Below are 25992 nucleotides of genomic sequence, written 5' to 3'. Positions count from 1 at the left end.
CCCTCTCCTACTCCCTCCCCTACTCCCTTCCCCTACTCCCTCCCCTACTCCCTCTCCTACTCCCTCCCCATACTCCCTCTTCTACGCCCTCTCCTACTCCCTCCCCTACTCCTTCCCCTACTCCCTCCCCTTCTCCCTCCCCTACTCCTTCCCCCTACTCCCTCCCCTTCTCCCTCCCCTACTCCCTCTCCTATTCCCTCTCCTACTCCCTCCCCTACTACCTCCCCTACTCCCTCTTCTACTCCCTCTCCTACTCCCTCCCCTACTCCCTCTCCTACTCCCTCTCCTACTCCCTCTCCTCCTCCCTCTCCTACTCCCCCCTACTCTCTCTCCTACTCCCTCTCCTACTCCCTCTCCTACTCCCTCTCCTACTCCCTCCCCTACTCCCTCTCCTACTCCCTCCTACTCCCTCCCCTACTCCCCCCCCTACTCCCTCTCCTACTCCCTCTCCTACTCCCTCCCCTATTCCCTCTACCTCCCAGCCCCATGTTTATTTACATCTTTCCAGCAGCGAAGGTGGGCGTCCCCGCCAATCTATCATACTCACGCCAACCCCAAAAACAACGTTTCGACTCGCACCATTAAATAAAGCAAACCAGAAATTGATTTGTCAAAAACACGCCAACATTTTCCTATTTCCGAGGCTCATTACGTTAAAAAAAAAATTAAAAAAAATAAAAACCATCGGTAAAACCCGTTTTTAAACTAGGAGCAGGGCCAATTAAAAACGACTGCTTTAAACACCCAGTAGTCTTTTAAAATCCCAAGTTAAGGTTTTGTTTATCTAAGGTTTAACAGCCTGCAGCAGGTTCTAAAATATTAGTTTTCATCTCGACGGGGTGTAAAACAAACACGTCACTGATATTCTTTTCATTCAATTTCCCATCTGGCAATATGAGAAGCTTGTTGGGTTCAATCTGGCTAAATATGCTGTTTAAATAATGCCAGATTTTTTTTTTGAAAATATTGCCAAATAACAATAAACGAAAGTAAATTTAATTGGGGTACACGTATCATGAAAATTGTATATATTGTTTCTTTTAAAATAATTAAGCCGCATTAACTAATTATTAATTTTAATCATTGTTATGATATGGGGGAAACTAAAGATTAAATCACCTCGAAATTGTAAATAAAATATTTGTTTTTAAACTATTAAAATTCTATTTATTTTAAACAACAACAAATTTTACCCCCATCCATCCCCCACCCACCCTTCACAGATTGAAGCCAGTTGTCTACGTGAGTGCTGGTTTAGGGTGAGCTCGTGTAAGCACGTGCAGGACGCTCACGTCTGGTTGTGTGACAGAGCCTGATGATAATTGCATGGAATCCTCAACCCCCACCCCCTCCCCCCACCACAACAGACTTTACACATTCTGACCGCGTGACGTCACTGTAAGGCTTGCACTGAGCGGAATATTTATTTAAACTGTCGTCAACTTTAAAACGGCCGCATCCTCTTGTTGTTGAGTGAGCTTATTAAAACATCGACAGAGTGTATTTGAGTCAAGTATTTAAAACAGTATCGCTACTCTAACTCTAGCCCTAACCCATTTCAAGCAAAAAAACAGTATCTCTACTCTAACTCTAGCCCTAACCCACTTCAAACAATAAACAGTATCTCTACTCTAACTCTAGCCCTAACCCACTTCAAACAATAAACAGTATCTCTACTCTAGCCCTAACCCACTTCAAATAATAAACAGTATCTCTACTCTAGCTCTAGCCCTAACCAACTTCAAGCAAAAACAATATCTCCACTGTAACTCTAGCCCTAACCCATTTCAAGGTAAAAACAGTATCTCTACTCTAGCCCTAACCCACTTATAACAAAAAAAAAACATTATCTCTACTCTAACTCTAGCACTAACCCACTTAAAACAAAACAAAAAACTGTATCTCTACTCTTACTCTAGCCCTAATCCACTTCTAATAATAACCAGCCCGATTACGATAATCCTAATTACAAATCCTGGATATAATCCCTAACCTTAGCCCAACATTCTGATGCAACTAGGATACTAATACTAAAAAAAATAAGCTTCGATTAGCCTTTAATGCTACTCAGAGTTTCTTTATAGCCTGGTAAAATAAAATAAGCATAAATATACTAAACAAAGAAAGATAATAAAGAAAAATAAAGGAATACAACACAGAGAAAATAAATCCAGGTAAAAATACATTTTATAAAGTAAATTATCAGCTTTGGGCTTATTTATTTCATATGCTCATTATATTTTCAGAGGCAATATACTTTGTTAGGAGAGAATTGTTCTCTAAATATCCCGATATATCGACTTGGTATAGCTAGGTGAACACCGTGGTTTGAAGTTCGAGGTGCCACGCCCGTCGTCCACAGACCATCTGCCTCCTTGTTACCACGGCACGTACGGTGATCACGTGACCAGCACTACGGTCGGCCGACTGGAGTTTATCGATCACACAGGCGTGAGCATAATTAGTACAAGAACTGTTTTTTTTTTTAAAAGTAGGGATGCTTTCCCCTTAAAGCGTTCTCCTATACCCGCCCCGCCCTTCCACCCACCGCCCTCCCCACCCACTCCGAAATAAATAAAAATATACCAATATCACCCATTCGAAAATTAAAAATTAAGAAATGCTAATTAATCTGAAATTGAAAGTGCTATGAAAATTGTTTATAGGCCTATATATTCATTTACTTCTTCATAAAAATTGGTTGTTAAAAAATCATATAATCGGAGTTCATTAACCAATTTAAATAAAAATAATTGGGAAATGAATTTTTATTCTCGTAGGTCTAAGCAAAACCGTTTTAAACATGGTGAATTTTGTTTCGGTTACTTCCCTTTACGTGTTTTGTTACAAGATTTTAAAATACGAGTTATCTTCGACGATAGACATTACGTGACCTCTAGTGCCTTGAAGTAAACACAGTCATAGATGTGTAGTGAACATTAGGTGCAGTGGAGTGGATTGCAAGTCAGAAAATAATGTTGTTAGAACTGTTAGGCAAAATAAACGTTTATTGATTTTTTTTTCAGGGGATTTATTATGAAAATTAAATAATAATTTAAAAAAAAAAATTAGTTATACAGATTTGTAAGAAAAAAATACTCCTTCGAGCCTGTCTGTTCAAGAGGCAGGTAAAGTAGAGTTCACCTTTTCCAGCCACCTCCTTATATAGGGATAGTGTGGTCAGCACTATGGCCAGCCGCCTTTACTTTCCCAAACGTGAGTCAGGTACCCATCCGAGCTGGGCAGACTCAGGGACGTTCTACCGACATGATCCTTGTGATTCGAACTCGAGACTTTCGGGTAAACAGTCTTACGTTCTACAATCTGACCATGCCTTTTCCTTTGAAGTAAATACTTAGTTACTTAGATTTTTAAAAATCATTATTTAGTTATGGAAATTATTAAAAAAAATGAATCTTTGTTATGAATACTTAGAAATCGATTAGCTTTGATCTATCTGATATACTGAGGTCCATATTTCAATACAGTGAATGTTATTTTATCCCAAATGGGCGGAGTTATCGTGACAGCCTACAATAATATAGAGATTTATGTTTTCATATATCATATCGCATTCCCAACAATATGTTGTAGTTATATTAGAGCAACGTTCACGACCAAACACTGACATTATGACATTTGGCGTCTTGTCATTTAGTCCGGCTGGACACTGTCCACGGTATCAGCTGTCAATCAAATTGACATCCCACGCCCCCCTAATGTTGCATTACGGGCAGGGGTTTTAGTGGAATTTGAAACCAGGACGACGGTGTGGCGGGGGTCGAGGGGTGGTCAACTTGTCAGGGGTGAGGGGGGGGAGGGCGGGGGGTGACGTGTGGCAGATGTCAAGCAGACGACCAGACAGACTTTAGGTCTGGGATTGGTCTCAGTACTCACACGGTGACCTGACCCTAGTCTTGTTTGCAGAGGCGTTGCGAGTGGGGGGGGGGGTGCGGACCGCAACGGGTGACACCATTTAGGGGGGTGTCATCAAGGCAAAAAAATAGCAAAATATATAGAGAAAAATTATAATTCCACATAATTAAGGGATTAATTCGAGCGTTAAATAGTGTTTTAAGATGTGCAAATCGAAAGTTTGAGGGGGATGGGTGCAAATCGAAAGTTTGAGGGGGGGGGAGGGGGGGGAGGGTGCAAATCTAAAGTTTGAGGGGGAGGGGTGCAAATCGAAAGTTTGAGGGGGGTGCAATTCGAAAGTTTGAGGGGGATAGGGGTGCAAATCGAAAGTTTGAGGGGGGGGGGGGGTGCAAATCGGAAATTGAAAGTTTGTCCCCGGAAAAAAAAATGTTTGCTGGATCTGGCTGAGGAACTTTGCCAATTAATTTAAAACTATTTGAAAACGTAGCTTTTGAGTTTTGCAGAAATTGGTGAAAACATTGTGACTCAAATATCGAAACATGCAAGCAAGTTTCGGTATTTTTCACTTGCTATGGATGAATCGCTGGACAGCTGTTCCACCTGTCAACTGCATGTGTTTCATTAGAGGTGTGGATGAAGACATGAACGTAACACATAAGCTGGGGGGGGGGGGGGGGAGACGTTCTTCGATGGGGGAGAGAGGGGGGGGGGGGGGCTCCGACACCCCAATGAAATGCATGGAAAAAAATGGTTCCCGAAATAATATTTGATAGTTAATGCGGCCCTCGGGATGAAAAGTTTGGAGACCTCTTGTATAGAGGCCCACATGGTACAAAAATGGTCAACTGATCCAAGTGTTGTTTGTATTGAGGTACAAATGGTACAAAAATGGTCAACTGATCCAAGTGTTGTTTGTATTGAGGTACAAATGGTACAAAAATGGTCAACTGATCCAAGTGTTGTTTGTATTGAGGTACAAATGGTACAAAAATGGTCAACTGATCCAAGTGTTGTTTGTATTGAGGTACAAATGGTACAAGTATGGTCAACTGATCCAAGTGTTGTTTGTATTGAGGTACAAATGGCACAAGAATGGTCAACTGATCCAAGTGTTGTTTGTATTGAGGTACAAATGGTACAAGAATGATCAACTGATCCAAGTGTTGTTTGTATTGAGGTACAGATGGTACAAGAATGGTCAACTGATCCAAGTCCTACATATTCGCACCAGAGTCTACCCAGCTCTTATGGGTACCTGACTCACGTTAGTGATGCTAATTGGCGGCTGAGCATCTATCTATATATATAATTCTCTTCTTGGAGACGCTAGAAAACAAGCTGTAAGCGCGCCCTACCACTCCACCCCTACATGATCTGGTGAGCTGTGGTTCACGCTAAATGTTTACAATCGTAGAGCCGGGTTTAGTGACGACTATTAGGGGCAGATAATTTAGTTTGAAACGATTTTAAACTTAGGGGAGGTTACTAAGAGGAGGCTGCTTTCATAGGGTGGGGGGGGGGGGTGGGGGTGTAGGGTAGGGGTTGCGGGAAAGGAGGATGGGGGTAGTATCGTCCTTAACGACCTACTGATAGTGTTTTAAAGCAAATATTTTCAGTGGCAGCATTGGTACTGTCGAATTCACAAATTATGAATTACTGAAAAGTAGAAAATAAAACAACTAAATAGCGGCGTATGATATGCCGCGGGTCGGCTCGTAGAGATAAACACACTATCCCCTGTATGCTGAGATAATTGAAACAGATGAACTCTACTTTATCTGCCCCATGTGTCTTGGGCACGAACGGGAAAAGATGGACCCGTTTCTAAGATATATTACATTGACTTTAAAAGAATTGTATTCTTTTGTTTTTGTTTACATAAATGTGTATTGTGGGGTGGGATCAGAGGGGGGGGGGGGGAAGGGGGGGGTGGTGGGAATTGTGTCAAAGCATTAGCGATGTCATTTATAAGAAGTTCGAGTTTTAGAGCGTTTTTGCGACCTTAAGTAAAAAAAAAAATGACACGGGAATAACAAGAAACACACTAATCCTTGCAACGCCTTTTCTTTACTTGTATATTTAGGTTTACGCACCGCATTGAAGAATTCCCGGAATTTCCGTTTTTTTGGTTACGTATTAAAAAGCGCTGCACGATAACATTGGATAATTAAAAAACACAATCACTTCCTTTTTTGACAATTTAAAGTTAAATAAAATATGAAATCTTTAAAATTCAAAATACCTTCAAATTGTACAATGATGTATAAATTACCATACACATACACGTAAACCTGAGTGTCGTTGAAGGTGAGGATAAAAAAAAAAAGATGTTTTTTATCAGTCGCACATGGCCGATACGGTATGCGGCGGCGAAAGACGAAGCCGCGAATTATACCTTTGAGGAATACGACAAATACAATGCTCAGTTTGCCTACCTGGTGTTCACTTACTGTTCGTTCTACTTTCTCATCGTGGGAATACCTGGTAGGTGGTTGTATGTGCTATTGTTACAACCAGAGTTTCTTTCGGTCATCTCTTCGTTGGGGAGGGGGGGGGGGGGTGAATAAATGTCTACCCCGAACGAAATAGAATTTATATAGAAAATACATACTTTTACCACTGTCCGCCCCCCGGAAATTTAAGTCACCCCCGGAAATTTCAAGTGCCACCCCCCCCCCCACGGAGATAAAAGCCTGGGAGAAACACTGGTTACAACATACACACACACACACACACACACATATATATATATATATATATATATATATATATATATATATATATATATATATATATATATATATATATATATACATATATATATATATATATATATATATATATATATATATATATATATATATATATATATATATATATATATATATATATATATGTATATAGGGCTACTACGCTCATACTTTTAACATGTAACTCTGCTATAGCTCACATAATTTTAGCATATAATGTTGTTACAATACAAACATTTCAAACATATTATGCTGTACAGGTGCATTATCATCTTTTTTTCCGTTCGTGCCCAAAACACACGGTGCAGATGAAGTAGAGTTCATCTGTTTTTTTTTAAATTTTATTTTACATAAGGTAAGTTAGGTACCCATCATAGCTGGGTGGACTCAGGGACAGCGTGGCCGTGAGGTAGAACTCAAGACTGCGAACCCGAAAGTCTTTAGTTCGAATCCAGGTTTACGCCAGTAATCAACTTACGTTAGATAAAACCAATGTGGCTGTTCATGAAGAGTGCTGACCACATTATCCCTACATGTGCCGAGGTAACAGAAACTGGTTAAATCTAATTCGTTTGCCCCACGGACCGTCAGAGAAGGCTAGCCTCCAATAATAAAACATATTACAAGAACTTAGACCTAGTAAGCGATACTATTTTAAAATAAAGAATTCTTACCATTATATGGCTATGTACCATTGTATGACTATGTACCATTGTAGGGCTATGTACCATTATATGGCTATGTACCACTGTAGGACTATGTACTATTGTAGGACTATGTACCACTGTAGGACTATGTACTATTGTAGGACTATGTACCATTGTATGACTATGTACCATCGTAAAACTATGCACCATTGTATGGCTATGTACCATTGTAAAACTATGTACCATTGTAGGACTATGTACCACTGCAGGACTATGTACTATTGTAGGACTATGTACCATTGTAGGACTATGTACCATTGTAGCACTATGTACCATTGTAGGGCTATGTACCATTGTAGGGCTATGTAGCATTGTAGGACTATGTACCATTGAAGGACTATTTACCATTGTAGGACTATGTACCATTTTAGTGCTATGTACCATTGTAGGGCTTTGCATCATTGTATGGCTATGTACCATTGTAGTGCTATGTACCATTTTAGGGCTATATACCACTGTAGGACTATGTACCATCGTAGGGCTGTGTACTATTGTAGGACTATGTACCATTGTAGTGCTATGTACCACTGTAGGACTATGTACCATCCTAGGACTGTACCATTGTAGGACTATATACCATTGTAGGGCTATGTACCATTGTAGGGCTATGCACCATTGTATCTTCTTCTTCTTCTTCGTTCTTAATTATTAGTGTTGAAGGGGATCGAGATTTATCTGCCAGTGGGTTTGAACTCGAGACTTTGTTCGAATTTATCAACCATGAGCTTTTTGCCGACTCGACCACGCCTCCAACACAATTAAGCGTTACGTGTCAACTGGTTATGCGCCATTGAGGCCATTGACTCCGATTTCAGCCTGCTTTTCTTTTTGGATTTGCTTCCATAGCCTTTGTCCAACCAAGAACAAACTACAAGGCAGCAGTTGTTTAATTTTGGAGTTGTCTCTCCTAGAAGAGTGGCTGTCCCCAGCTAACGAGCCTCATCTGCCCGAGTCATACCATTGTATGACTATGCACCATTGTATGACTATTGTAGGGCTATGCACCATTGTATGACTATGCCCCATTGTAGGACTATGCACCATTGTATGGCTATGATGTACTTTAACCCTTTCTTGCTCATACTTCTCTAGGAAATATCTTAACCCTTGTCGTGCTACGTAGGAGGAGGTTGCGTGACTCGGATTTGTCCCTGTACCTGGCCAGTCAATGCATCTTTAACGTCATCTCTCTCCTCCTCTACGTCATCCGCTACCTGCCCGTGGGTTTACAGAGCAGTGACGTCAAGACCAACTACTTGACCATCTGCAGGTAATTGTTTATCTCCCCCTTTTTTATTACTTCCCTTTTTTTTGAATAATTTCCCTTTTTTATACCTCTCTCCATTTTGAATGATTTTTTTCTAATTTTGAATAATTTTTCCATATCGAAGCATCACTTTCACTGTTTTGGATGATTTTCTACAATTTTAGGATGATTTCCCTATTTTTTGAATGTTTTGTCATATGATGGCTTATTTCAACCCCCCCCCCCCCCCCCCCAACCTCTATTTAAATATTTCAATTAATTCCAAAATTTTGATGATTTACCATTATTTAGTCGTGTTTACGTCAAATCGTCCTTTCGGGCGTTTGTCACTTTCCGGAAAGTATCCATTCATTAAAACAACCGGGTCCCGATAACACTATATCAACTACACTCTCAGCTTGATGTATATACCCTCGCAGATGATCATACTTTTTTTGCCATGAAAGTCTGGGCTAGGTTTAGGTTCAATGTTAAAGCAGGCTATATGTTTTGCATACATTTCAGCGGCTACCTGTTCCTGAGTAATTGCATCATCGCAATCGTCTGTTGGCACCAGGTGCTACTGGCGATATGGAGATTCTTGTACCACAGTGTCAGGTGAGTCTTGAGGTCAAGGAACTTTTGGTGGGCGTCAGGAGAGTCTTAGTGGGCGTCAGGTAAGTCTTGAGGTCAAGGAACTATAGGTGGGCGTCAGGTGAGTCTTGGTGGGCGTCAGGTAAGTCTTGAGGTCAAGGAACTATAGGTGGGCGTCAGGTGAGTCTTAGTGGGCGTCAGGTGAGTCTTGGTGGGCGTCAGGTGAGTCTTGGTGGGCGTCAGGTGGGTCTTGAGGTCAAGGAACTTTTGGTGGGCGTCAGGTGGGTCTTGAGGTCAAGGAACTTTTGGTGGGCGTCAGGTGGGTCTTGACGTCATTGGTGGGCGTCAGGTAAGTCTTGAGGTCAAGGAACTATAGGTGGGCGTCAGGTAAGTCTTGAGGTTAAGGAACTATAGATTGGCGTCAGGTGAGTCTTGAGGTCAAGGAACTATGGTGGGCGTCAGGTAAGTCTGGAGGTCAAGGAACTATAGCTGGGCGTCAGGTAAGTCTTAAGGAACTATAGGTGGGCGTCAGGTAAGTCTGGAGGTCAAAGAACTATAGATTGGCGTCAGGTGAATCTTGTTGTCAAGGAACTCTTGTATGTCTATGAGATCAGTCTACTGATACAACTAGAATATCGTCTGCAAGGATGCCTGAAAGTGCCCGATCATTTTTGTCGACCTGGATGAACCACACGTTTTTTCTTTACATTTATCCTACTCTGTAGCCTTATGCGTATTGTTTTAATATCGAAAGTAAAACTTGAAGTTTGTTTTAGAAATTTTAAAATGTTGTTACTGTTTCAACTTAAGACCTCCGTCTGTTAATGTATCTCCTTCCAATCTCTGCTTGTTACTGTCTCAGCTTTCGACCTCTACGTGTCACTGTTTCAACTTCCGAACTATAGATGTTACTGTTTCAGCTTCCGAACTTTCATACTCTGTATGTTATTGTTTCAAATTCCGACTTCTATAAGCTACTGTTTCAACTTCCGACCTTATTTTTGTTTGTGTTTCGACTTTCGACCTCCGTGTGTTACTGTCTCAGCTTTCGATCTCTATATCTTACTGTTTCAATTTCCGAACTATGTATGGTGCTGTTTCAACTTTCATACTCTGTATTTTAAACTTCCGACATTCTTATGCTACTATTTCAACTTTCGAACTATGTATGGTACTGTTTCATCTTTAGTACTCTGTATTATATTGTTTCAACTTCCGACCTCTATAGGCTACTGTTTCAACTTCCGAACTATGTATGGTACTGTTTCATCTTTAGTACTCTGTATTATATTGTTTCAACTTCCGACCTCTATAGGCTACTGTTTCAACTTCCGAACTAATTATATTACTGTTTCAGCATTCGACCTATGTACACCGGTTACGAACCTCCATTGGCCGTATTAGGGACCTGCCTGTTTTGTGGCTTTTACGAAATCCTTATAACTTATTTTGGCAGTAAACGGCAAGATATATTCAGGTAGGGATCTAGTAGTCTCTTGGTGGTTTAGTATGTAAAGTTGTCTACACTTGATTTTCCGGGTGGTTTAATCAGTAAAGACATACTCATGTAACAACTGGGTTTTGCTGCCTATATTAGAGCACAGTATATCCTGGTTTGGATATGAGGGGCAGTTCCCCGTAGTTCCCCCTAGGGCAGAGGCGTAGCGACCCTTCCCGGGAACAAACTTTCAATTTTGCGCCCCCCTCGGGAGCAAATTTTCAATTTGCAACCACCCCCTCAAACTTTCGATTTGCAGCCCCCCTCAACTTTTCGATTTGCACGCCCCCCCCCCTTCAAACTGCAAAAATGCAGCAAAAATGACATTTTAATATGTTTTGACAACCCATTTTGACGCCCCCTAAGTTCGGCGCCCGTGGACATATGTCCCCCCCCTCATCTCTACGCCTCTGCCGTGGGGACGCCCAACGGCCTTCGAGTTCGAACTCCGACCTCGGGTTACTAAGCACGTCAGCCTACCGCTAGACCACTCCGCTCCACACTTTCGTATGCTAAACGCAAAATCAGATGACTGAAGACACAGACGTCCTATAATAAACTCTTCCAAAAAATAGGGGTGTTAGGTTGTTAGCATTGTAATCTCGACTAGTTTTATGGTTAGAAATTAGCGTTAGGCGCGTGGTAGAACTAGAGTTGGTTTTGACTTTATTTAACCACCAGCAACCTAACAACCTTTTTATAAGAAGATTCTATTATTGGACACTGGTACAAAAAAAAATCCCCCTCCCCCATCCCCCGCAAAGCTAATCTTTTTCTTATACAAATAAAAGGTTACAACTTTTAGACATTGTATTATGAACTGTCTTGATAGCTGATCAGTCAAAGACCCCGTATAGACAGAGGCGTAGCGAGTGGGGGTGGGTGGGGGGGGGGGGCGGGGGTGCGGACCGCACCGGGTGACACCATTTAAGGGGGGGGGGGGGTGACACCAAGGCAGAAAATAGCAAAATATATAGAGAAAAAATTGAGCGGGGGGGGGGTGCACACCGAAAGTTTGACGAGGGGGTGGGGGGGTGCAAATCGATAGTTTAAGGGGGGGGGAAGTGCCAATCGTAAATTTGAAAGTTTGTCCCCGGGAAGGGTCGCCACGCCTCTGGGGGGGGGGGGGGGGATGACACAATTAAGTGCCGCACCGGGTGACACCCGACCTCGCTACGCCACTGCGTATAGATGCACATACACTATGTCGTATGGTGTTGACTTTGTATCGTACATATAGCGGTTACAGCGAATGTCTTCTAGACCAAGCGGTATGGACAAAAGCCAACTATATCCTGGTCTTCGTGGTGCCCTGTGCCTGTCTGGTCATCTTCTACTTATTGTGGTTCATCATTCACAGGCGGAGAGATGTCGACTGCAAAAACAGTAAGTTTACTGCTTCGGGTACTTGTCAACATCGTCTCTATATATTGTTAACATATTCTCCACATATTCCTCACAAAATAACAATATATTCTCCACATGTTCTGTTCTTTTCGGCACATATTCTGCATATATTCTCCACATATTATCCGCATAATCTCTACACATTCTCTACACATTTTTAACATATTCTCTACATATTTTTAACATATTCTCCACATTCAAGACTTATTCCTCACATAGTCCCAACATATTCTGCATATATTCTCAACATATTCTGAATATATTCTGCACATATTCTGTACATATTCTCCACATATTCTCCAAATATTTTTAACATATTCTCCACATTCATCACATATTCCCAACATAGTCCCAACACATTCCGTGCATATTCTCCACATATTCTGAATATATTCTGAACATATTCTGCACATATTCTCCACATATTCTCCACATATTTTTAACATATTCTCCACATTCACCACATATTCTCAACATATACTCCACATTGACATCAAGTATTCTCCATATTTTTCGTATATTCCCCCACATATCCACATATTGCTTACATATTATCCGCTCTTCCACATTAATTTCTATTTTGTATATTTATTATTTTGTATCAGACACTTTTAGGGAACTTTGCGTCCCCCCGTCCCCCCGTCCCCCCCCCCCCCCCCCCGAGCTCTTTGACAGTACACCACAGATTCTATCCTCGTTTATGCTCATGACAACTCAGTCGACTGTCTTGATCTGTTGCCATGAAAACGCTACTTTGTTTTGTTTACACCCCACAGTTCACGGGCTCGTTGCTTTCCTCGTCAAAACAACGAACGTCATCTTTCTCGTGACGTCACTGGTTGCTCCCACCTACTATTACCTAGTGTTTTCACGGTTCGATGAAAACACGCGTCAGACGCGAGTGTACCTAGGTGAGACTTTTGTTCGTTAAGTTAAATTTGTATTGTGGGTACCTTGGTGAGACTTTGTTCGTTAACTTTGGGTACCTTGGTGAGACTTTGTTCGTTACCTTTGTAGTGTGGGTACCTTGGTGAGACTGTGGGTACCTTGGTTAGACTTTGTTCGTTAACTTTGTATTGTGGGTAACTTGGTAAGACTTTGTTCGTTAGGTTAACTTTGTATTGTGGGTACCTTGGTGAGACTTTGTTCGTTTACTTTGTATTGTAGGTACGTTGGTGAGACTTTGTTCGTTAGGTTATCTTTGTATTGTAGGTACGTTGGTGAGACTTTGTTCGTTAACTTTGTATTGTAGGTACGTTGGTGAGACTTTGTTCGTTAACTTTGTATTGTGGGTACCTAGGTGAGACTTTGTTCGTTAACTTTGTATTGTGGGTACCTAGGTGAGACTTTGTTCGTTAGGTTATCTTTGTATTGTGGATACGTTGGTGAGACTTTGTTCGTTAAGTTAACTTTGTATTGTGAGTACCTTGCGGAAAGTTTAATGCGCGATTCCCCCCCCCCCCACCCCCTCCCCCCACCCCCCAGGAGAAAAATCTCTGAAAAAAATCCCGGATCGAATGAGATTGGAATGACCGTCTGTGTGAGGTCTACTACAAATAACCAAACTGTCCCTGTGTGTTGCAGGCTACTTTGTATCCCAGTCGACTATCCACATGAGTTTCGCTTCCAACGTGCTTGTGTACCTGACCCTGAGTTCCGCATACCGGAAGGAGCTGCATCACATGTTTGTGGGGATGTTCAGGCGCAAGTCGGTGTTGATCGTGGACGAGGTTGATGAAGAGGAAGAGGATATGATGGATGAGGTGGATAAGACTATAGGTGAGAGGTTGGATTGGTGGTGTGGGTGTAGGGTGGTGTGGTGTGGTTTTGTGATGGTGTGTTTGTGTGATGGTGTGGTTGTGTGATAGTGTGGTTGTGTGATGGTGTGGTTGTGTGATGGTGTGATGGTGTGGTTGTGTGATGGTGTGATGGTGTGGTTGTGTGATGTTGTGTGATGGTGTGGTTGTGTGATGGTGTGGTTGTGTGATGGTGTGGTTGTGTGATGGTGTGATTTTGTGATGTTGTGTGATGGTGTGGTTGTGTGATGGTGTAGTTGTGTGATGGTGTGGTTGTGTGATGTTGTGTGATGTTGTGTGATGGTGTGGTTGTGTGATGGTGTGGTTGTGTGATGGTGTGGTTGTGTGATGGTGTGATTGTGTGATGGTGTGGTTGTGTGATGGTGTAGTTGTGTGATGGTGTGGTTGTGTGATGGTGTGGTTGTGTGATGGTGTGGTTGTGTAATGGTGTAGTTGTGTGATGGTGTGGTTGTGTAATGGTGTGGTTGTGTGATTGTGTGTTTGTGTGATGGTGTGGTTGTGTGATGGTAAGTGTGATGATATATGTAATAAGTTTAATGATAAGCGTAATGATAAGTGTAATGATAAGTGTAATGGTAAATGTAATGATAAGTGTAATGGTAAGATGGAATTGCTGAATGACGTTGAGGTTATGTCTAGCTGTGTTGCTGTAAAGTGTTGTTTGTTTTGAGATGTTGTTGAGTTTCACCCTAATGTAAAGTCACCGGTGATTTTTTTTAAAAAAAGGATAATATTTAATTTGTGATCGCAAATGTTAAAAGGATCAAATAAATGAGTGTTTGAATGTGTAAGAGAAATGTAATGTGTATAAGGGAATGTGCTAAAAAAGTTGAAAAATCTGGGCAGAATACAGGTAATTTGTGCACGGAAGAGAAAGATGTTGGTGATGATAATAGTGTGTATTAATTAAAATATTGATTACTGAATTTTAAAATGAGATGGTAATAGGGCTGATAAGTAGGTCACCAACCAGTTCTACGGCTGAATAAAACCTGCATGAGCCAATAGAACTGGTTGGTGACCTACTTACCAGCCCTATTCATTTACTGTGCTGACACAATTTAACACAGGAAAAGTCACTTCTTGATTTTTTTTAAAGAGTCTGTTGTGGGATTCAACGAAACGAAGATATGAAGCAAGGACACCCACAGGAGCGGGTGATACACATTTCATAAACTAATGGACGTGTTTACCACTCAATCTTATTTTCTTCAAACAACCACTTTTAATGTCAGTTATTATAATTTATTATTCTTCAACTTTTGTGCAGAGATTTCTTTTTCTATGTTTTTTTTTAAATAAACGTGTCCACCAATTTGTGTGCATTTAGTTGATTTGATAAAGGAGCCTTTTCGTGATTTAGAATCACCACCCGATATTAACTCGGGATAAGAACGTCTCGGGGTACGAATGTTTTAAGTAACGAACACACAATCTATACTTTTTATTAATTGTGTGTTCGTAAAATAAAAAATAAAAATAAAAAAAAACTTTCAAAAGGCCTAATCGGATCGTTATTTTATTAATTTCCCCGTTCGTGTCCAAGACACATGGGCAGACGAAGTAGAGTTTATCTGCTTTAGATGACCTCGGCTAATGAAAGGTTAGTCGGTTAGTGTGGTCAACACTTTACCCAGACGCCTTTGTTTCCCCAACGTAAGTTAGGTACCCATCAGAGCTGGGTGGACTCAGGGAAGTTTTATTTTGAACGCGGTTTCAAACTCGAGACTCTCGGGTTAGCAGTCTAACTTGAAGGCCGCTAGACCACGCCTCAACTCTCTACCGCTAGACCACGCCTCCCCACCGGATCGTTAGAATACAAATATTCCTAACGAGCCGACCCGCGGCGTACTAAATAGCGGCGTATCATAAGCCGCTATTTAGTTGTTTTATTTTCTACTTTTCAGTAATTCATAATTTGTGAATTTGACAGTATCAATGCTGCCACTGAAAATATTTGCTTAAAAATACTATCAGTTGGTCGTTAAGGACGATAACCCCCCCCCCCCTCCGTGAAAGCAGCCTCCTCTTAATTACCTCCCCTAAGTTTAAAATAGATTAAAACTAAATTATCTGCCCTTAATAGGCGTCACTAAACCTGGCTGTACGATTGTAAACATTTAGCGTGAACCACAGCAGTGGGGGAGGTTGATTTATGTCTAGTGAAGAAGAGAGGGGACTGCAAGGCGCGCTTACAGCTTGTTTTCTAGGGTCCCCAAAAGAGAATCAAAAGTTTGAGGGGGGGGGGGGGGTGCAAATCGAAAGTTTGTCTCCGGGCGCCGGAGTCGCTACGCCTCATTAACTGTGTCAGACGCGTTCGCCGGCGACCGGAAAGGGCGTGATTTGGCGCTACGGGCTAGAATGTGAGCAATATGCCTTTATGATTGCATTTAAGATGTGTTTATGTTGGTATGAGTGTTGTGTTTGTTTTTTCGTTTGTGTTTTTTTTTTTGCGTTCGTTTGTGTTGTATTTAGTTTTGTTCTGTTCCCAAGTTAGTACATTTAAAAAAGATTTACCGTGGCGGTGCACGGGATGCAGCTAGTTATATATATATAGATAGATAGATAAGATTGTATTCGAAATCCTGTTTCTGTTTGTGGCCTCCTCTTGGAAACAAAAGCTCAGAAATATCTGATAATACCCTCAGCTATTTCAGATATGGGGCTCCACCATAGGCCTAGATAGTATATATTATGTTACCGAAGTTGTTCTATAGTCTATGGAGTTTTTATTGGGATAATTAATGTAGTATTATATTTGAGTACTAACCGGCGATGTCCTTCATCGGCCATCTCTTTCACCGGCCTTTGTGAAAAGCTTTTCGTAAAGGACCGTGACTTATGAGTTTATTAAGCATCATAAACCCTACCCAGCTCTGCCCGGAATTCGGGAATATATTACAGTTTTAATTACTGTCTATATGCAAATAACGACTTTGAGAATATATATATATATATATATATATATACATATATATATATATATATATATATATACATATATATATATATATATATATATATATATATATATATATATATATATATATATATATATATATATAAAACCTTAAACCTAACTCTAAACATAACCGTAAACACAATCAACATTAAGCATCATATACCCTACCCAGATCTGCCCGGAATTCGGGAATATATTACAGTTTTAATTACTGTCTATATGCAAATAACGACTTTGAGAATATATATATATATATATATATATATATATATATATATATATATATATACATATATATATATATATATATATATATATATATATATATATATATATATATATATATATATATATATATATAAAACCTTAAACCTAACTCTTAACATAACCGTAAACACAATCAACATTAAGCATCATATACCCTACCCAGCTCTGCCCGGAATTCGGGAATATATTACAGTTTTAATTACTGTCTATATGCAAATAACGATTTTTGAGAATATATATATATATATATATATATATATATATATATATATATATATATATATATATATATAAAACCTTAAACCTAACTCTAAACATAACCGTAAACACAATCAACCTCAGCTACAAACACGAAGTTGCAGCCCTAAGCTGTAGCTTGTTTAGCTTACGCTTAAACCCGGCATTAGGCGGAGAGAATTTACTTAAACACATGTACTGAACACGTAAGCCTCAGTGTACATCTACTGATATGAAATTGCTGAAAAAAAAGCATAAAGTATTGATTTTTAAAATATTTGAAACGTTTTTTTTGGAATGACAATTATTGTGTTTTAATTTGAAGTTTAAATCAATCTAAACCCTGTTTTTTTTTTAAAGTTTGAATTAGAGCATATGCATATTGAATCGCGAAAATTCGGCTTACTTGTAATTATTATTTTGGATGTCTACTCTTTAAAAAATTTTTATCAGTTAGGTTTTAGAGTTTCATTAAAATATCAACTAGAGTTTAAGTTTTATGTTACGTGTGGGGGTTCAGCTGCTCAACATAACATCAGATGAGGTAGGTATGAGTTGAAATATTACACACACGCAAAAAAAAACAAAAAAAAAAAACAGTTCAAAGCTTTAAAAAATATAACAAGTTCCTAGTAAAAATACTAATTTAATTGTTTTGTTGTGTATATATATATATATATATATATATATATATATATATATATATATATATATATATATATATATATATATATATATATCTATATATATATATATATATATATATATATATATATAAAGCAAAGTGGTCAAGTGCCCGATAGGGCACTTCCCGGCGCCGCAGGCGCGTCAAATTTGGCACGATGGTGCCTTCGAGCGATAGAACACGAAGGCCGGTGACGGTTGGCCGAAAAGTCTACGGAGAGGCGGTCAAAACTGACCTCGTTTGACCGGCGCCTTATACGGGCTATATTACGAAAAATAATTTCCTCCGACGACCCCCCTTGAAATTTTGTGAGGTGGTAGGAGAACGCCTTGGGGTGTCATAAAAAACTCGCCATGTCCGGGAAAAATCGGGAAATGGGTCAAAACTGACCAGTCGTATTTCCTTATATAATCTTTGTATTTTATGGGAAAAACAGAGGGTCATTTCAAAACGAATTTTAGGGCACTTACTCTCTTTACATCTGGCTAATTTTTGGCATGTTTATAGGTAAATGGCTTGGCCGTAGGGCAGACCTGTCAGTTTCACTCAAAGCCCTCGACGAGGGCAAAAAAGTGACCGCGAGTGAAATTCTCTTTATATGAGCTCTATTAGGAAAAAAAATTTCCTCCGACGACCCCCCTTGATATTTTGTGAGGTGGTAGGAGAACGCCTTGGGGTGTCACAAAAAACTCGCCATGTCCGGGAAAAATCGGGAAATGGGTCAAAACTGACCAGTCGTGTTTCCCTATATAATCTTTGTATTTTATGGGAAAAACATAGGGTCATTTCAAAACGAATTTTAGGGCACTTACCCTCTTTACATCTGGCTAATTTTTGGCATGTTTATAGGTAAATGGCTTGGCCGTAGGGCAAACCTGTCAGTTTCACACAAAACCCTCGACGAGGGCTAAAAAGTGACCGCGAGTGAAATTCTCTTTATATGAGCTCTATTACGAAAAAAATTTCATCCGACGACCCCCCTTGATATTTTGTGAGGTGGTAGGAGAACGCCTTGGGGTGTCACAAAAAACTCGGCATATCTGGGAAAACTTCGTAAATGGGTCAAAACTGACCAGTCGTATTTCCCTATATAATCTTTGTATTTTATGGGAAAAACAGGGTAATTTCAACACAATTTTTACGTTCCTTAACCTCTGTACATCATGCTAATGTTTTGCATACACTTCTATAGATGACTAGGCCGTATGGAAAAACTGTTCGTCAGACTCAAAGCCCTCGACGAGTGCTAAAAGATGACCGCGAGTGAAATTCTCCTTATATGAGATATATATAAATAAATTGATCCCCTTAATATTATTTGAGGTCGTAGACCGACCCTGGAGGGTAACAAAAAAACTTTATTCCCGTCGGAAAAAGCCATTGTAGACGTTAAATATGTTTATATATCGTATTTTCTTATATAAGCATAGTAACTGTTTAAAAAAAAAGTAAACACAGACATACGCCATTCGGTTAATTTTCAGGGGAGGTAACCTTTTTAAATAATTATTTTTCAAATAATTGTATACTATTTTAAACAGAAACAGAAAACGACAAAGTATAGCATTTGTTTTAGAAAAAAATACGTTGATAATTAAGCTACGTATCATAATTAAATAAAAAATTAATTTTGAAAGTCAATGTAATATAAATTGTGAGATATACTGTTCATGGAACCTCTGTAGTTCTATTTCCATTTTAGTTATAAATTGCGTACTTTCGAATGCTTTCTCTGAAAGCGGATATTAAACAACATACAACAACATCTTCTCTAAAATTGGCATTACTGTTTAGATTTAAGAACTCCACGCCTCATCCATCACCAAACAATTAGTATTCAAATTATCAAATGTTTTGAAAACCTAAGCGAAGCTAGGCAGAATGCCTAGTATATATATATATATTATAATCATACGATCAAGAATGATTCATCACACAACACAATCATACTTGCACACATTTTCAGCATATAATATAGTAGTTATGATAACTCTTTTACCATACAAGATAATCGTGCTATATTTTTGTAACTTAAAATAATATAATGAATTTTCATTATAACATTTGTTAAAAAACAACAGCATACAAAAAAATTACTTCTGCTAGAAATTAACACTTCTGCTTTATAATAATAATACATTTATTTTCTAAACCAGCTTAATTTGTCAAGCTAATTTGACTAATTAAGTCAATAGCCACACAAAGTGGTGATAAATAACCTAATTAATTAAGTCTTTAGCTACAGCTACATAAAGTGGTTATAAAAACATAATTAATTAAATCTATAACGACAGCCACACAAAGTGGTTATAAAAACATAATTAATTAAGTCTATAGCCACAGCCACACAAAGTGGTTAGGAAAAACAAACTAATTAAGAGCCAAACCACACGAAAGAAAACATAAAAGTGTATTGCCATCTTGTTCCATTAACACCACGAAGTAAAGACCCGGATAGTGTATAAGCGAAAAATAACTACATTCAAATTGGTATATTTCTCGCCTTTGTATTGCGTAACTTCTCCAAATAAATGAATTTTATTTTACATTACAGATACTAGTAATTTCCCTTTTATTTGTAGTTGGCTTAAATGTCAAGTAGCTATTTATGCTCCCTAACTGAGTTACTTCCCTTACATGACAACAACAAGTAACTATCTCCCTTTAAACGCATTGCTTCCCTTTATACACTGCTCTCGACATTCTGTGACCTGTTTCCAGAAAACCAAGATGGCGATTTGGTCTGAATGGAAACAGATATCTGACTTCTCTTCGTATTTTTAGGCAGTTGCGATTTTTTGTCTGTGGAAAATTCAAATTTATCGTGAGTAAATATTCAAAAAAGTGACACCATACAAATATAGTTGCATTTTGTGAATAAATAAATTGGATTTTATTAACATTTTACTCGATTTGCAGCAATGTATTCTGACCATATATTCTGATAACTACCCACAAGTCTCTCCACACTTGACGCAATCGCTCCTCCCCCACATGGAATCACATCCCCACATCTCTCCCACACGTGTTGCCACTGTGACATCTCTCCCACACATATTGCTACTGTCACATCTCCTCTCCCCCAAATACAACAACCTACGAGCACCTCCCCCCCCTTCCCATAAAACTACCTCTCTCCCAAATCCTACTACCCAAATGCCTTCCCACACTTATCATTACCCACACGTCTCCCCCACACATATTACCCACACGTCTCTCTCCCCCACGCATACCACCACCTCCACGTCTCCCCCCCACACACACATCACTACCCCCACATCTCCCTCCACACTTATTACCCTCACATCTTCTCCACACATATGATTACCCACACGCCTCCCCCACACATATCATTACCCACACGCCTCCCCCACACATATCATTACCCACACGCCTCTACCACACATATCACTACCCCCACATCTTCCCACACACACATCGCTATCCCCACATCTCCTTCCACACTTATCATTACCCTCACATCTTCTCCACACATATGATTACCCACACGCCTCCCCCACGCACATTATTACCCCCACGTCTCCCCCACACATCGCTACCCTCACATCTCCCACAAATATCACCACCCCCAATCTCCCACACACATTCCACTACCCCCACTAACCTATCTCCCACTTTCGTACCCAACACATGTCACAACCCCCCCCCCCCCCACATCTCCCCACACATGATTATCAATATATCCATCCTCCAAACATCACTACCAACGAGTACAACCCCCCCACTACATACCACTACCCTTAGAGTCTCTCACCAAGTATAACTAACCCCACAACCCTACCCACACATCACCACTCCCCGAACATCAACACCCCACCCCCACACCCACATACTAGTCATCGTCCCAGAAGTATCCGAACTCCGGCGCTTGTCGAACCACTCGGGGCAACAGGGCAGGAACAAGGGCCCCAGTATTAGCATCATCTGGTTCCTAAACCTCCGCCCGAAGCAGCAGTAGAGGAAAAAGTTGCTGGCGTTGTTGACGTACAATAGCATGAGGCTGCCTGTTACGACTGGAACATAAGGGAACAGTTGGTTTAGTGCGGGAACATGAGGAAACATGAGGGAACAATTGGTGAGATGTGGGAACATAAGGGAACATTTGGTGAGGTGTGGGAACATGAGGGAACTGTTGGTTTAGTGCGGGAACATGAGGAAACATGAGGGAACATTTGGTGAGGTGTGGGAACATGAGGGAACATTTGGTGAGGGGTGGGAAAATGGGGAATATGATCGAAGGTGTGAAAACGAGCGGAACATTTGGCATTGTGTGGGAACATGAGGGAACATTTGGGAACATGACGGAACACTTGGTAAGGTGTGGGAACATGACGGAACATTTGGTAAGGTGTGGAAACATGATGAGGGAACATTTGGGAACATGAGGGAACATTTGGTCAGGTGTGGGAACATAAGGGAACATTTGATAAGGTGTGGGAACATGAGGGAGCTTTTGGTGAGGTGTGGGAAAATGAGGGAACATTTGTTAAGGTGTGGGAACATGAGGGAACATTTGGTGAGGATTTGCGAACATAAGGGAACATTTGTTAAGGAGTGGGAACATAAGGGAATAAGTGTATAGGGGAATTTGACAACTTGTCAAAACATAAAGAATCACAGCGGAACACGGGGAACATGTCACAACTTTTTGGAACATATACGGTACACACGGAAATATCCGGAGAATATTAGGGAGAGTCTTAGGAAATTTGCTTACATTTTATCTTAATGAAACCTCAACACATTATGTCGTCCTGAAATCTGTACACTACAAGTCGTAACTTACTGAACACATGTCTTAGCTTACTGAACACATGTGGTAACTTACTGAACGCATGTCGTAACTTACTGAACACATGTCTTAGCTTACTGAACACATGTGGTAACTTACTGAACACATGTCGTAACTTACTGAACACATGTCGTAACTTACTGAACACATGTCGTAACTTACTGAACACATGTCGTAACTTTCTGAACTCTACACATGTCATAACTTACTGAACGCATGTCGTAAACTGAACACAAGTCGTAACTTACTGAACACAAGTCGTAACTTACTGAACACAAGTCGTAACTTACTGAACACAAGTCGTAACTTACTGAACACAAGTCGTAACTTACTGAACACAAGTCGTAACATACTGAACACAAGTCGTAACTTACTGAACACAAGTCGTAACATACTGAACACAAGTCATAACTTACTGAACACAAGTCGTAACATACTGAACACAAGTCGTAACTTACTGAACACAAGTCGTAACTTACTGAACACAAGTCGTAACTCACTGAACACAAGTCGTAACTTACTGAACACAAGTCGTAACTTACTGAACACAAGTCGTAACTTACTGAACACAAGTCGTAACTTACTGAACACAAGTCGTAACTTACTGAACACAAGTCGTAACTTACTGAACACATGTCGTAACTTACTGAACACAAGTCATAACTTACTGAACTCTGCCCGTATTTTCTCAATGAGAGACTCCACCCTCAGAATATCATGCTTGAACAACAAAAACACCTCCATGGGTACCACGGTGAAGATGAGCTGACAGGTTGAGAGGGTGACTAACAGAGACAGGTGCTTGCGTGTTCCTGGGAGGTGGACGGATATATCTCTTATAGATACTTCATAAATAGGATTTGTATTTATGTTGTAAAACACTACTGATTTACTTCATATTTAATTGATATGTAAAGAATATTGTTAATGTGATTAGAATGGGGAACAAGCCGTTAATTTAATAGAAAAAAAAATCACGCATGAACTCGGTACATTTAACTATATTACGCTTTCTGTGACGTCTTGGTGAGTAGATTTACACAAAAAGGAATTAAATACAATTTCAAGGTCTAGCCGCGTGTTCCACCGGTGGTGACGTCTAGTTGTGCCATGTCATGCATGGTTCTATTACTACCCCACACTCCCACCTAGTTACGCCATTTAATGCATGGTTTTATTTCTACCCCACACCCCAACTTGTTACGAAATTCAATGCATGGTTCTATTACAACCCCCATACCCCAGCTAATTAAGCCATGTCATGCATGGTTCTATTACTACCCCCACACCCCATCTATTTACGCCATTCAATGCATTGTTCTATCGTCACCCCAGGCTAAACGTAGTTACACCATTTTAAAAAGGGTGCTATTGCCACCCCACTCCACACAAAATTACGCCATTTTATGCTTGACTCTATTCTCACCCCCACACACCACCTAATCATGCACTTTTTTACATACTCTTTTTAACATCCTCCCTCTAACAGGCATTATTTACATTAATGATTGATATTTTAAATCATCTAAATAGTTGGGAAATCTTTTAGTACAAAATATTAGCGTCGTGGTCGAACGCTAGCTAATTCGAAGGTCACGTCTTCGGATCTTATGCTCTAGATATATATATGTATATATGTATATATGTATATATATATATATATATATATATATATATATATATATATATATATATATATATATATATATATATATATATTTGAACGTACATAAAGTACAATTCCATTTCAAACATGACCTCGCATATGAAGAGATAGTGTGGTCACCACTATGGCAGCTGCCTTTACTTTCCCTAACGTGAGTTGGGTACCCATCAGAGCTATGTGGAACTCAGGGACGGTCTACCGACTGGAACCCGGAATCGAACTCGAGACTTACGGGTTAGCAGTGCAACTCACCGCGGATGTTCTGCATGAACTGCACGATGCTGGGCTGGCTGCTGCACCGGAAGTAGGCGATGATGCCGTTCATGGTGCACAGTGCGGCGAGCGGCAGCACCACCAGGATGGCGAACTCCAGCCACGCACCGTACGAGTTCCTCCTGACGTAGCACCGCCTGAACTTTCTGGAACCAAGCAGAAAAAAAATTTCCGAGAGCTCGATATACATTTTAAATTTATTTTTTTTAGGAATTTTGGTTTTAATAAAAAAAAAAAAATACAGGTAATGTATTACTGTTGTTGAAAATTGTTCTGAATCATACATAAACGACGTCAGAGACATTTGGGTTGGAACTTTGGTGTTAACGAGGGACGAGGGGAGGGGGTGACTCAAAAGTGCGACGACATAGGTTTGTATTTTAAAACAGCAACGTTTAAAGCTGAAAACTTAAACATATCGTACTCTCGTGATTTGAGTAGAGTTTAAAAAAAAAAACATAGTAAAAACAGATCCAGACACTTAATGTTGATAGATCCAGAGGCGTAGGTGGGGGAGGGGGAGGGGGGTGACACCATTACGTACCGCAAAGGTGACACCTGACCTTGCGACGCTACTGCATAGAGTTCATTTACTACTTAAGAAAGAAATTGCCGTTTAAAAAAAACAACAACTAAACTTACAACTTTGAAGGAAGCGGTAGTCAGATGTGCGGCATCGTTTTAAGATGAAATCAAATCCGACTTTTTTTAAGACGAAATATGACTTTGGGTAGAGTTGATTCAAATAGTTAAAACAACAACAACAACAACAACAACACAACAACAACGCGTGAAGTTGTTTAAGGAGAACCCCTGTCTGGAGGTATCGAAGTTGTGGTACATTTCAAGGTCAGGATCTAGGTAAGGGTCAGGGGTCAGCTCCGTTTGGCATATTTTCTAGGATAAGTGATAATTTCAGGAAAGGCTCAGGGGATAAGCTGAAGGATAACGCCTATCTCGTGGTAAGGGTATCGCAACTAGTAAAACAGGTTGATGCGATCCTCCGAACAACCATAGGCGTAGCGAGGGGAGGCGGGGGGTGCGGACCGCACCGGGTGACACCATTTAGGAGGGTGACACCTAGGCAAAAAATAGCAAAATATATAGAGAAAAACTTGAGGATGGGTGGAAATCGAAAGTTTGAGAGGAGAGGGGGGGGGTGCAAATCGAAAGTTTGAGGGGGGGGGGGGTGCA

At 40.1% G+C, this 25992-nt stretch overlaps 1 protein-coding gene across 1 annotated transcript; it reads left to right on the top strand.

The window, feature by feature from the left end:
• Positions 1–6081: 6081 nt before the first annotated feature.
• Positions 6082–15159, top strand: LOC131931885 (uncharacterized). Its single transcript, XM_059288713.1, has 8 exons — positions 6082–6360; positions 8426–8603; positions 9105–9197; positions 10531–10650; positions 11912–12057; positions 12855–12989; positions 13663–13857; positions 14995–15159. Exons 1-8 carry the CDS (start codon positions 6204–6206, stop codon positions 15027–15029), a joined length of 1059 nt encoding a protein of 352 aa, XP_059144696.1. The 5' UTR covers positions 6082–6203; the 3' UTR covers positions 15030–15159.
• Positions 15160–25992: the final 10833 nt, after the last annotated feature.

The sequence above is a fragment of the Physella acuta genome, unplaced genomic scaffold (genome assembly GCF_028476545.2).
Source record: "Physella acuta isolate Inbredline_101_S28 unplaced genomic scaffold, ASM2847654v3 ptg002047l, whole genome shotgun sequence".
Lineage (NCBI taxonomy): Eukaryota > Metazoa > Mollusca > Gastropoda > Physidae > Physella > Physella acuta.
The sequence above is the reverse complement of the archived record's forward strand: the minus strand, read 5'-3'. Positions and strand labels throughout refer to the sequence as shown.

Excerpts from the sequence above, each read along its gene's own strand:
- LOC131931885 (XM_059288713.1), top strand. The coding sequence starts at position 6,204 with ATGTTTTTTATCAGTCGCACATGGCCGATACGGTATGCGGCGGCGAAA. Across the intron at positions 12,058-12,854 it reads AGATGTCGACTGCAAAAACA|TTCACGGGCTCGTTGCTTTC; the intron begins GTAAGTTTACTG and ends TACACCCCACAG. Across the intron at positions 12,990-13,662 it reads TCAGACGCGAGTGTACCTAG|GCTACTTTGTATCCCAGTCG; the intron begins GTGAGACTTTTG and ends TGTGTGTTGCAG.